The sequence below is a fragment of the Lepisosteus platostomus genome, chromosome 17 (genome assembly GCF_059453375.1).
Source record: "Lepisosteus platostomus isolate fLepPlt1 chromosome 17, fLepPlt1.hap1, whole genome shotgun sequence".
NCBI lineage: Eukaryota > Metazoa > Chordata > Actinopteri > Semionotiformes > Lepisosteidae > Lepisosteus > Lepisosteus platostomus.
In genome coordinates this window covers 21,788,431-21,802,711 of record NC_142627.1, presented here as the reverse complement: position 1 = coordinate 21,802,711, position 14,281 = coordinate 21,788,431, and the positions used below count along the sequence as shown (strand labels likewise).

Sequence of the window (14,281 nt, the reverse complement as noted above, 5' to 3'; positions counted from 1 at the left end):
AGATTAGAAAGTTATGATGACTATCTGACAGATTAAAACCACTAAACAGGTGATGCAAACAAATAGACATCGCTTTAGGAATAAATCTGAGTGAAGAAGATGAGTAGAATTGTTTCGTTTACATAAATTAACTGGAAATAAGAGGAAACCAGGAGCAAAAACTAGTTATTTTACAAAATGGAGCTTTATGTCCTTTTTCAAGGTTAAGGAGAAGAAACAGTGAGAAAACCAATTACTTTTGAGTTGTTATGCATCACTAATATTAATTGTATTGAACACTGGAAAATGTAATCTGTAGTGTGGATTGCACAATACACAAGCAATTATAATTCTCAGTGACAGAGGTGGTTTTTCCAATAATAAGTGTTCAGCCTAATGTCATTACAGGAACCTGATGAAATGGAAACGAAAGTTTATCTCCACTACAGTACCAAAGAAAAAGATAAATTAGTTTTAACAACACTGATATTCACAGTTTAAAAAGCGAAATTACAACAGGTCACTTACATCCCCATTAATCTGTAAATCTTTAATACTACACCCAAAACAAGGGAGGACACATTTAAAGTTACAGAGTACAGCTTTCCAGGAAAACAAGCAGGATAGATGGTATTGGTAATGGGACTATAGTTTATGCCAGAAAGAGCTGGCAATCAATGTGGTTTAAATTAAAACAAATTCTGAGGGATTAACATTTTCATGTTAGACCACCCCATACAGACAAGGACGCAAGTTTCTTCTGTATACTGAGGTATGGAGTTCTAATCCAAAGAGCATTAGAACTGTGAAGTCTGAACTGGGATTTTGTTTTGGACATGGGGTACATGACTCATCACTAACATACAGCTGACCTAACCACAAACACATCTGATGCAACCCAGGGGTTTGTAAAAGAAAAAGCAGAAAATCTTAGACTGGTCAAGTCTATCTTCTGATTCATATCCAACTGGTCTTGCATTTTACGTGAAGAAATGGAAAATTAAGTCAGCACTTCACAAAAAGCCAATATGTCAAAGTAGCTGCAGGAAAGCATCTCACAAGATTATACAAACAGTGCAGGACTTCAAGTCCTTCACAACGATACCGGCAACTAAATACTGATTTATACACTCAATGTTACTCAAAAACTGCAAATATATTATAGTTTTAATATGATCAAATGAATGCATGTAATTACCCAAAATAAAACATTGAACGTAAACAAAACTTTATGCTCAAATTTCTCTTTTCAGAAATACAAATGACTGTATAACAAGAATTTGCCTCTGTAATCCCTATACAGTACTTTTGGAGGGCACAGTCTACAAAACAATTAACAGTTCCAGATCTGAAAAAAGTTTATTCAGCAATACTTAGATTTTCTTTTAAAGGCTAAAAAAACATACATAGAAAAAACAAATGCCTTAGGTCATATAAGGCAATATACGTTTTAGTTCTTCAGCAGTGAGTTGTGTAATTCACAATCTAAAGCGTCTTATTTCCGTGAACGCTTGCTCTCGAGCAGTAACACGATCAGTCTGGTCCTCAGTGCTCGTATTTTGGTGCTGTAGTTCTGAAGAAACACAGCTGTCAACTTGTCCCGCAGACTTTTCAGGGAGGGAAGGGAGTTGCAGTCTGGTACATTCAACAAAGTGTGAAAGAACTCTGTCCACATTTCACTGTGGGGATTCCTTATTGCAAGAAAAAAAAAGGTCAAAATACAGAGATTTCCTTACATTACGAGTTGCATCTGTTGCTAACCTACAAAGTGCATTTAGGTGTCGAGTAAGGCTGACCACATACAGTTAAACAAAACAGGAACATTCAAAAACATTTCAGTATTTTTCCAGCTCTTGAAGCATTACGATATTACCAGAATTTCTGAGGATAAATTGCGACTTGAGTAATTTGGGGTATGTTCAGAAATGAATTGGGATTTGCAATCACTCAAAAGAAAAGGAAGACTGAGGCTGCAAATATGCATAAAAATTCAGTTTTATTGCAACAGTTTCATTACCTGTAGTTACAGATGGCATAAACAATAGAATACACTTACCTTTTAAAAACTGTATTGGGTTTCCAAACACCGTTTTCATTTTTCACTTTCATGTAGGTGCCAAAAATCATGCAGTACACTGTTCCAGCAATTCCAAAGTAATCAGTCTGAAACAATCACGTTTATAGAATTAGTGTTGTAGTAATTAGTGTAGTGCTATCATGAAGGTTTTAAAATTCTTTAGAAAACAAATTAGATGATCTTTGGTCTTATTTATAAAACAGATACAGTTGACAGTGTTAAAATCTTACTTGATATGTCCATGGTCGACCCATCAGCATTTCAACACATTGAAACCCAGACGTCATGCATTTAGCCTTGAACACAGTTCCCTCTTTGAAAAGGGTCATGTCAATGCTCTGTCCAAAATCAATCAGCGACAGCCCATGCTCCAGGTTTTCTGGGTCAAAACACTCATTTTCAAGAAATCTGAATGAAAAATAAAGATGTAGATTTTAATCAAATAACTATCAAAGCATATATGACAACACAAGAAAACCAGATTGCCAGTTAGGATTAGGATTAATTTCTATGGTTGTCCTATACTGGCAGTACAAATTGCATCATGCAATTTTAGGACAAAAGTGATCAAATTACATTTTGGTTTACTAAGTTTTAAGTTTGTTTGCATACTTATCCTCTAATGTTTATCTTTCACAAACTGAAATTCATAGACAGACAAGGTGGTATATTAGATTAGGCATAACAGTACAAGTCAGATACTGCCCGTGTCTAGAACCAAGCAGTGACACATGCGCACCTCTCCCCCAGCATGAAGTTGTCTGGTTTGATGTCTGCGTGTATCATGCTGATGCTGTGGAGCTGCTCCACCATGTGCAGGATGCAGATTGAAAGATAGATAACCAGAGGCTGGGGCATCACCTTCTCACTCAAATTCCTGTACAGGTTTACTGCATTCTGTCGAAAGAAGAGTGAAAGCACAAATCAACTTTCACATATTGCACACTTTAAATTACGGGATGTTTCTCTGCTTTGTTGTCCTTTGTCAACAGTACTATAAAGCACAATGCATCTCCTCAGGGTATTTTTGACAAGCCTTGTCCTGAGGATGATTCCCCCATTTTTACACTGGAGAAGTTCTAATCTGGTCCTTAGCCCTGGCTGAAGCCTTCAATGTCTGTTTTGCCTACAAATTAGCCAGTCTGTAAACATAACTGACAAGGCTCTCTGACTCTTTGAAGTGACCTCAACGAAAGTCATAAAGAGGAGTTAAACTGTGATGGTTAACCTTTTCATCTGTATATTAATTCCATTTAAAGTATCAAGGCAATACAACTTTTCATTAAAAAGGACTTTTCCTACTGGGTATAGGAATTTTCTTGATGAGAGGCTCAGTTATACATACCAGCAAAGTTCCACAGCTGTACAATTCTCCCATTAAAATACTTCCATTCTGGAAGATGTGGGCTGAGCACAAGCTGTTGTAAAGATGACGTACACTGGGCTGAAGTCGTTCATTCAGTTGACGGTCAATATAGAATTCCCAAGGACTGGTAGACTTGAGGACCTGTGAAAAGCAGAAATAAAGTTGATACAAACCTCACAAAGAGAAACATCTCAAGTCACTCTTCTCTGGACTGATTCCAGAGCAGCAGTATATCTTTAATAATGTGGTTATTATTAAATTAAGCCTCTAAATAAGCTCATGCTACTGCACTGTACAGTTTAGTGCAACCTTTCAATTTCTAATTGTAGACTATAAACTATAGATCCTTTACACAGCACCACATTGCTTGAAAACGGAGAAGTAACAAAAGCATTATGACCATTGTACCTTGAAGACAAGCTTCTTGGCCTTGCTCAGTCCAGACACTTGATAAACTGTGGCAAAGGCACCTTCGCCAAGCACACAGTCGATCTGGTAAGGGGCATCACCTAGACATCGAAATAGGAAATGACAGTTTTTATCACCTTGCACTGAGATCGAGAATGAAAGGTTACAAGAAACCGCTAGGACAAAAAATAAGCTGTTTTCTTACCAACAGTTACAGTCATTTTTGGTGAAATGCTGGGGGTATTTCTTTTCCAGGTGAAGAAGTTGGAAGAGGTGTGGAGGGGTGTGGGCAGATCGGACAGCAGACGTTTGATCAGGGTTTCATCCCAGGGATCTGGAACCACGTGTGCTGTGCAAGAAGATTTTGTATTAACATTATTTTTGGGGGGGTTTGATATTTTATTTTCCTTAAGCCCACATTCATCTTATTAAACTCCATTTTCTGTTAGATTCCAGTTTGATTGTTTTCTGGCATCACTTATCAAGAAGAAAACGTTATCAAACACAAACAGCCTCACAGGCCCACCGTATCTGCTGCAAAGCTACAGAAATCAATGATGTGGGTTCACCGAAATTCATTCCGGTCTATCAGTATGTCAGGAGGCACTGCGCTGTAGAAGAAGGAATTATTGGCCTTCGTGAATGAAGGCCCCTAGTACCTGGATCCCTTGAGGGGGAGTGGCTGAGCTGGTTCTCCCCCTCCTGCGGGACAGCAGGCTGGAGGGCTAGTTGCTTGTGCTCAGAGAGGGAGCTGACCAGCTTCGAGTGTCTGTCCTCCGGCCCCTCGGCTGTGACCCCGCTACTAGCGTTCACCGATCTCCTCCTGCTGCCCGCGGCACACTGAGACGGCAAGTCCTCCTCTGTACTCGGGCTCTGCTCTGTAATTGGGCTGCAAAACAGAACGTAAACTTTGTCCCTGCTGGAGAGCTTATCATGAGGGTGCGAAGGAGTCTACATTAAACAAGCAAGTAAAGGGTAATTCCTCACTGAAAAACAGAAGGAGAAATTGTGCTGGCTGTGAAGCCTTCTTTAATGTTTCTCCTTTCTACTCCTCAGCGTGGAATTAACCCTTAGTTGTTCCTATGCAGCCAGCTCAAGCTGACGTAGCTCCCCACTGGAAAATACATTAAATAAGAGTTGGATGTACTGTATTTTAACATTACATGATGAACATTAATTAGGGCTTCAATTTATCTAACCATCTCATACTGTAGATCTTAAAATTGTTACTACAGAAAACATACCAGCCTCAGTTGAAAAAAATTCTTAACTGCGTCCAACTACCTTGAAACATTTTGTAAACTAGTCTTTCCAGTCAAGCATAATGGCCAGTTCTCAGATAAGACAGATGCATGCAAAAGTAAACAATTAGCTGCTGCAATACATGTGCTGTCATCACACACAGTTTTACCAACTGAAATCTGGAAACAGTGAGGTATTTAACTTGACTACCTTCTATTCTTTTTTTATAAATTTAGAATCAAGTATTTTAGTTTTACTCACCAATTTGGAATAACCTAGTGTGTGAATGGGGAAGTGCTGGCAAGAGTCCTCCAGCCCACCCACCTCTAAGCCACTTGTCTTTCAACACAACACAGGCACCACTCTCCCGGGCTATATATATATACACACTTCCCTCCATAACCAGCTGGTGACGGGATCTGAAATACCTGAGCTTCCTGGTTTTGTGTAACTGGTAGAGATTTTCTTCAGAGGCATCAAGCCCTGTGTGAAGAGGATTTCATAACCATTACAAGATCACAAAGCACAAGGTACAGGTGCTGGAGGTAAGCCAGCACACAAAGCAAAGCTGATAAAGAGTAACACCCCTGAGATTACCCTGTGTGTCCTGGGTGTCCCATGGCAGGGACGCTCTGCTGTGGAAGGGGGTGGAAGCGATCTGAGCCGACAAGGCGAAGTCCCTGGTGGTGTTAGGACAGGCTGCCAGAGTGTTGTTACAGCGCGCCGCCCACACAGTGTAGTCTTCCATTGCGGACTCCGCGACTGGGGCAGCACCCTGAACACCACATAAAACACAGCTATTCCACGATCCGCAAGGATAAACCTCTCACACAAACACACCAAACCTCCGTCAAGTAATGTCATTAATGATAAAATAATAAACTATTTTATATAGCGCCTTTAAAGGTGGCTTCTCAAAGTTCTACACAGTACACAGTATAATACACAGTAAGAGGAGACAGTAGATGGAGGTACTGAACACAGTGGGAGCAGAGGTGTGAATAACAGAACCAGTTCAGTAAAGACTTCGAGTCTGGATTTGAGGTTGTTTAGGAAAGGCGACTCTCTGATATCTTTGGAGAGAGTTCCAGAGTTTTGTGGCATAAAAGGAGAATGGACCAGGAGAACACGAGGATTTTGAAGTCGACACGAAGCCTGACAGGAAGCCAGTGCAAGGACTGCAGGACAGGAGAATTGAGAACACTGAAAAACCCATGGCCTTACATTTTGCGTCAAGGGGACTGTTTTCAATCCAGGATGTTCTCGCAAGCCTGCTGCTGAATTAGTCTTGTCCAGCTTCTGGGCGACACTGAGAATAACATGCATCAAACACGTTGACTGAAACATTCAAATGCAATACCTACAAGCAGAAAGGAAAACCTCAGGGAAAAAGATTTTACCACTTATTTTCTTGGTCACTGTCTTCTTGAAAGACAGAAAATGGAGCCGCTGCAGGTGCCACGTTAGGAGGCAGCACTTGTTGGGGCCGGAAGTCACCTTTCAAATAAAGAAAATAAAGTGAATTTCCAGGATTTAACACAATATAACCAAATCAGTTTATATTATTAGGGATGAGACAATGTCTTTAAACACTTAAATTCATATCTATGCTCAGGACTATTTATGATTATTAAATCTCTTACATGCTGAATTACCAAATTCAACAAAAAGCTGCCATTCAACATGGTGCCACTAGTTAATGATATTTCAGCCTAAAAATATTAGGTCTTGCACTCTTACTGGTGTTTCTGCAAAAGGCTTCAAAGCTCTCATCTGTTTTGTCGTGTAATCCATCATCTGTCAGAGACAGAGCTGGTGCCTGGAACATGTCCATGATGACATCTACAGTCAAATAACGGAAAAAAAGGTCAGGACACAGCAACGAGAGCGGGCTGATGATTGAACAGCTCGCGCTCCGTGATTAACATCGCCCACTGAACAAATATATCGTCATCATGATTGGTGATGTGGTGTGCAATGAATCGATACCTCAGCCGAGCCGACAATCAGGAATTCCAACCTGGAAACACGCAAAGACCTCCGCGCAATCAAGGTCATTATCAAGGACTGGGCTTGGAATTTGTTAAACCTTTGACAGAACACAGGTCTTAAAAAGGTTTTTGTACAATTGTCTAACAGAAAGATGCAGTCAATCAGTGAAGGTGTAGCACACTGGAATTAATGTTGTCGAACTCCTTCACTCCTTCAGCATCACTGCATTTTGATGCTTTAAATATATATCAATTGGCACATCATAATCCAGGTTATAGTGAAGAATGCAGGCAGCCTGTGTAGCGCAGCTTCTAACCAGCAGAAAGGCTCAGAGAAGTAACAGCACAGAGGTGCTCACCCAGAGCCTCCTTGGTGTGAACAGTGGGCGACGGCTGCACTCTGGACGGCGTAGCCTGGATAAGCCCCAGGGACGTGTTGGGGGTGACATGGGGCACGGTCCCATTCCCACCCAGAGAAACTGAGAAAGAAACCAGAAAAGCACACATACGCTCATCACTCTGAGAAGTTACAAGTCCATAAACAAAAATCACCCTACGGTTTGGGGTACAACTTACCATTTCCAGTTGCTTCTGTTCTTTCTACTTTGTCTTCTGTTTTAGACACATCCCTATAAAAAGGAAATGCTTTGGTCATACAGAGCTTTCGCTGTGGGTGTGCAAGCTGTAAAGGCGAAAGAGCAGCCCTGGGTACTTACTGCTCTCTATAGCTCTGCTGCTGGAAGCTGGTGGGTCTGGGGCCTGCGGCAGGGTTCAGGTATGTCCTGTTCTCTCGACTCGGACAGCCACAGTCCTCATCCTGCAGGCCGGGGGGGTTCCGGGAGCCCATGGAGTCTGCGCTGAGAAAGCTGTGCCGAGTTCCCGCGGCAGGGACGGGGCGGCAGAGCAGGGACGGGGCGGGGCTGTCGTCTCGGGGCTCGGCGGCGCGCACTAGCCGAAGAGGGGCGCGCGAAGCTTCAGACAGAGAGGCTGCGAAGCGCTGCTGCAGCAGCTCAGCCGGCCTGCCCTGCCTGCCCTGCCTGTCGGACGCAGCGAGCTCTTCAGTTGCCACGCGGAAAGATCCGAGAAGCAGAGACGGCAAATGGGTGCTCTCAGGCCCTCGTGCGTTCTGGCCCTGCTCCGCCCATGTTGGCACGCTGTCTGGGAGCGGGGCACTGCCAGGCTGCCTGCAGGGCTGCTGGGCAAGCTCAGGTTCCAGGCTGGCCTTATGCTGTTCTTCCCAAATAGCAGGGCCCTATAACGGAGCACATCCTGTCAGTACAGTACAGCAGGAACCACGGATGAGAACAAGTAACAACTGCAGACGCTGCTGTACATGCAAGCTAGCTCTTGCCTGCTGCTGGTGGCTGGTGCTCCCCGAACCCTGCGCCGAGCTGAGTCTGCTGTTCACCTCTCTCGCTGTCTCGCTCTCGATTTGAAACTGTGTAGACTGAGGCTCTACCGTTTTCTTCCTTGCATGACATTCCTCTGCATTTAAAAAAAAACATATTAGCAAATTCAGCATTTACAAACTAAAACACAAACACCAGAAAAGCCAGCTTAGGTCTTACTGAAAAATACTTAGAAAAAGGGCTGAAAATCAATGTTTAAATGAAAAAGAGAAAGGGATAAAATCCTTCTGTTCTGTTAAAGGTATTATTGTGGTTAGAGCTCTGTACTCACTAATTGGAAAATTGTAGATTCAATGCTCTATACTGCAAACACTATTATACCCTTGAATAAATACGGTGCTTTGTAAGTGCTCTAGGCCTCCTACAGTAGTTGTCCTAATAGATACCACTGCTGGAGGTAACCCAAAAACACACTAACATCCCATTAGGGATATGAGTCATCCTCTATTTCCTTAGTGCTACAGAATGTGGGATAGACTCTACCACGAGCTGATGAATGGCGATGCCTTAAAGGTATGTCTTATTTGTGGTATAGTGGAAAAGTAGGAAACGTCAGTGTTCATATCAAACTAACACAAAAGTAAACAATTCAATGGGAAGTTAAAACTATTAAATTGTCAATCACTCAAGGTACATCCACTGATGAAGAGCAGCCTTCCCCTCCAGCAGCTGGGTTTTATAGCAGTGATGCCATCAGAGGGCTTGATGCCAGAGACAGCAAGGTTGCTCTCTAAGGATGTTAACAGAGACTTCACTGTTCCAAGACTGATACAAAATTCAAATGGCAATATGTTGGTGAAAATGACAGTGTATCAAAATGATTTCCTTTATCACTCTATACCAGAAGGATGACCATTCCAATAAAAAAATATTAAATAATGCAGACTAAATTCTTCTGCACCTCACTGAGGTTGCCTCAGAAGCTACTTTATAAACTAGTGGGGCTACTAACAAATCATGTCTCTGGCATCTCACCCTAATGGCTTTGATAGTGGGTGAGTCCCATCCTATACATAAAGTCCTTTGGCAAGAAAAGATCAGTATAAATGCGAGTAGTAATTATAATGAAAATTACTTCATGCAGAATCCCAGGTATGATTGTGGCTTTGAATTGCGGATTTGCACAACCTCCAATTCGACTTAAAATGATCTAAAATAAGTAAAAGGAGCTAAATGCACACACTTACCCAACTGTCTCTTCTCTTCCTGGAGCTTACATTTATAAAAGTACCTCCTTGCTCGTAACTCTTCAAAGGACAGCTCAGAGTCTCCACAGACAAGGTCGTTTTTGCAGTACATGGCGCACTCTTGAACACTTTTGCCTGCCCCCCGATTGCGTTGGTCTAAAGCCGTATTTTCAGATTTTGAGATTCTGCAGAGAAAAACAACGTGGATATGGCGTCAACCTCAAAGCCAGGAGAACCTGCCGATGCATCCCTGACAAATCCGTGACCCGCCTGCAGCTCTATCACAGTCAGGTCTTAACTAACAAGACAAGTATTCAGACTCACATGTGCTCAGTTTTGTCTACCGGAAATGCGGCCTGGCTTTTATAGACATCTTGGCATGCCTCAGGCTTGCAGTCCTGTTACAAGAAAAAAGATGGCCTGTTATTTTTATTGTATTTCAAGACATTACAGCCCATATCATAGATCACAAACAAAAGGAGGCCCATCAGTCTAACCACTGTTTGATAACTTGCAGCCTAAATCCCTTCGGAATATGTCCCATATGTTTTGCTTGTTGCCCTAACACGTGTAACATTTCCTTTTCACATCGTGGACCTGTTTGGGTTTTTTTTCCAGGCCAGGTCCAGTCTGTGAAAGTACCAGCCCAAGAAACTGCAGTTTTTATTTCACAATACCTTGCTTTGAGAACAGGCGGCCAATCCTTTTGGAAGTCTCGGCTGTTCCATCTGATTGACCAACTGCAGGTTCTGAAGGGGGCGTGGCCCACCTGCCATTCACAAAAACAAACGTTGATTTTCTCAGCTCACTGCCGACAACGTGGCATCACAGGAGATGAACAGCTTCTTCGCCTTACCTTGTGCTTCTGTCCGTCTTTGCAGAACTCTAGCTTGGAACTTCCTACAACAAATTGAGAAGGAAATCCAATTATAATAACACCACACTGCACTAGAAGACAAGTGTCCTGATCCTCTTTCGTGTGGGTCGGAGATGGATGGACAGCAGCCTGACATCGTAAGCAACCCTCACACAAGATCTCTGGGAGAAGCTGAAGAGAAGATGGGCAGCATGATGGCGCAGCGATTAGCACTGCAACCTTGCAGCACTGGGGCTCTGGATTCAACTCTGGACACAGACCCTGTCTGTATGGACTTTGCATGTTCTCTCCTGGTTCGCCTGCTGTTCTTTTGGGTGTTCCAGTTTCCTCCCACCGTTCAAAGACGTACGGGTAGGTTAACTGGCTTCAGGGAAAACCGGCCCTGGTGTGAGTGTCTGACTGCTCTGCGATTCACTGGTTCCACCCAGGCAGTATCCCATCTTGCACCCTTTGTCTGCCAGGATAATTTCCAGCTCCCCTGCGACCCTGAATTTAAAGAAAATGGACGAGGAGATAAGAGTAGATGGGTTACCCGTAGTAGTCCTGTAAAAGCTGTGCTGGCTCAGCCTTCATCTCCACTGCTCTCTGAAGCAGAGTGTCAGCCTGCTTGAGCTGCCCCTGTCTCTCGAGTTCCGACGCCCAGGACGTGTACAGATGAGCAGCCGTGGTTCCAATGCCATGGTCATACAAGTAACGGAGCAGTTGTAAAGGGTCTTTATAAAACCGTGACTGAAATGCAAGAATGAATTATCAGAATTAATGAGAAAAAAAAGAAAGCATTTGTTCAGCAATCCATATCAACAACACGCGACCTGTCTCATCTTCTCAATGTTGCACAAGAACCAGTAACCAACACCGACCACAAGCTAGATTGTCACTCTATATCCATTATGGGGACATAATTCATTGATGGACAATTTAAACAGAGTCAACGCTCCCAGGTCAACTGCAACGAACTGAAAGCAACTGGAGTTCAACCAGTGGTTGGCACGCAGCGCCGGCCTAAACTTGCGCTCTACCGTAAGACCAACTGGCTCGAACGTGGCTGCTGAAATCGGCACCGTTCTAATCATGTTCTTAATTGTAATGAATCACTAATCGCTGCTGCCCTCTAGAGGTTACTGGAGCCGGGGGCGAACTCAATCCACCTCTTCACATGGTTTAAGCACTCCAGCAGCAGACTAGGCTGAACACCGGGTCCACATCAGAACACTCCCGCATATAGTGGAAATAATATCATCACTATGTAAGGAACTTATGGACCTGTCACTTGAAAATGATTGTAATATTTAACTAAAATTACATCCCAGTCATACCACAATAACTCAAAATTCACAATGTATGAATACATGTGCTTATTAATACATGTAATTGATGGGTGTTTAATGTCTATATTTATTATTAATATTACAGCTAAAGCATGTAGAGCTCCTGGTATGTCAGCGTATTTTCTGATATTTTGGGGAGTGAAGAGAACTGAAATTAAAGAAATACAGTACTAGTAAAATGGGGTGTAGGTCTCCAAAGCATTATGTGACATTTGGGTGTAAATAGATTTGCTGTATGTTTTATTGCGATAGGACTCAACTTCTGTTTCTCAGGGGAATGTAGAGATATTGGGGATTCTGGGGGTACAGAGGGTAAGTTGTATAGGCAAATGTAAGGATACGTTAAAGAAAAAACAATTATTGCCATCTTCTTAAAAGTGCTTATTTATGCCAGTTCTTCAGAACAGTGTCCCTCCTCTGTCCTGTGGCTGTGGTCCGATAAAAACGGTGTTGAAACAGCCGAGCGTGTCAAACAGCTTGGAGACGGAACAGGAGGCTCATCCTGGTCGATGGCAAGGCTGCTGCAGCGATAGTGCTGGTTCTGAATGGACTGGGACTCAACCAAGTGAGAGGCGAGCAAACCGCTGTCTTCAAATTCCAAAGGCTCACAAGGGCAGTGGACCAGCGCTGAACTGAAATGAGCTGCAGAGATCTGCGACAGAAGTCTCTTAAGTCGACCTCTTTAGTTTTCACATATGCGTCAGCACCTTATATTAATGCCAATTCTTAAGAAATTAAATTGCTAACAGTACTGGGGCTTTTCAGAGGGATGGGCCAACTTTTCTGCAAGCAATATGCAGTATGTGCTTTTGTCATTCATCACTCACGATACCTATAACGTACCTAACTCTAGGGACATTCAGTTAGATACTTACACGAGACAGGAAATGTAATAATTATTGTCTGCATATAGACATACTGATGAGATTAACTGAAACGTTCCGATCCAGAGCTCAATGCAGCTCACGGGAATTAGAACAACAGTACTGAGCCCAAGTTCAGCTGCTCTCCAACTTTGTGCAGCATGTTTTTTTAGCTGCAATTGGGCTCAGAGCTAGAGATGATCTCCAAATGGTACCATATTATTTAACTAGTCCGCCATTTAGTAATAACGTCTCCGTGTCAAATCCGAAAATTCGGTGCAATTGACCCCTCAGGTGCTTTTGTTTTTAAGAGCAGACATCAGGTAAAATGAACTGTGAAACAGAAAACAATAGTACTTACACATCTGATACAGCTCTTAACATATCTTATGTCATCGTGGTACCGTTTGTCATGAAAAAAATTCTCCACAAGACGGTTCAACACATGAGAAATGGTTCTCTCCTCCGAGGGTGCAGTATCGTCCAGGTGCGAAATGTACCTGCATTGTTTTCACAGGGGATTAAAATAATTGTATTGTATTTGCCATTCGCGTTTTTCAGCGCAACAAATAACTAGTAGCAATATCTGTCACTACTAAAAACCTTACCTCATCCATAGTTCAAGCGGGTCGTCTCCAGTGTAGCTCCTCACACTGGCCTCGAACTGCCTGCAAAAGTCAATAAACATTACGCAGCTACCAAGATCTGTTTTACTAATTGATCGCCCTGATGCTTGTGTTTTAACTGGTTACTATTTACAGCGTTAGGAAGAGCAAGAGACTGGTATCCTATTGATTTAATAAGTGCACTACAAAAATGCACATTTTTAATCATGCTGAAACTGCAGCTGCAGATATACTCGAGATATACACCCTGCTAACACATCGGTCTGCTACGCGGAGATAAACCGGTTTACAATACTTACTGAAGCGATGCACCGATATCCATTATACACACTATAGCTGACTTAAACGAAAGTAAATACTAAACACATCCTCTGTGTATCCTTACCCCCCTCCCTTTAATTTCCCATGCAATAACTTCAAACTTGGCGGACAGTCGTTACATTTCAAACTTTCTTCACACGCCAATAAGATTGGATTGGACGTCACGACGGCACACCGCCAATCAGCGTGAACTAGCAAGCCGGAAACGGAAATGGGTTCGGCTGCCATAGAGAGTCCACGAGTTCCTGTAGTAAAATCCACTGCTACGCCATCTTACTGCGGTCTCTCTTTTCACAAAAAGCCTGTTTCCAGAGCTGGGATAGGGAAATAAATGGCACGGACAAAAGCAAGTGATAGGGCTTGGAGGGAGTCTTTCATTGTGCAAATCAGGCCCCATCATCCACTTGCACGGATTGATAATGGACAATCACCTGATTTAAGAAGTTCTTGTTTGATCATTTGTTAGAGTGTGTACATACTGTGATTTTTTTTTGTGTGTGTGTGTGTGTGAAATAAAGTTTATTTCGATAAGGGAACAGCCTCAAAGGAAACATTGCAAATGTAGTGTGAAAAAGCAGAAATGTCTAGAATGCAGCAGAATAAAACA

At 42.6% G+C, this 14,281-nt stretch overlaps 1 protein-coding gene across 1 annotated transcript; it reads right to left on the bottom strand.

Moving 5' to 3' along the window:
- Positions 1-164: 164 nt before the first annotated feature.
- On the bottom strand, positions 165-13,828 carry bub1 (BUB1 mitotic checkpoint serine/threonine kinase). The gene is made up of 25 exons (XM_088609687.1): positions 13,653-13,828; positions 13,336-13,395; positions 13,089-13,227; positions 11,069-11,265; positions 10,516-10,559; positions 10,337-10,428; positions 9,984-10,057; positions 9,660-9,844; positions 8,415-8,548; positions 7,780-8,315; positions 7,640-7,692; positions 7,423-7,542; positions 6,813-6,914; positions 6,473-6,569; positions 6,297-6,381; positions 5,670-5,847; positions 5,501-5,555; positions 4,490-4,719; positions 4,036-4,179; positions 3,831-3,931; positions 3,402-3,563; positions 2,796-2,953; positions 2,287-2,464; positions 2,036-2,142; positions 165-1,670 (listed from the first exon to the last, which is right to left on the bottom strand). The coding sequence occupies exons 1-25, from the start codon at positions 13,673-13,675 to the stop codon at positions 1,475-1,477; spliced, it is 3,450 nt and encodes a 1,149-aa protein (XP_088465813.1). The 5' UTR covers positions 13,676-13,828; the 3' UTR covers positions 165-1,474.
- Between the last annotated feature and the right edge of the window lie 453 nt (positions 13,829-14,281).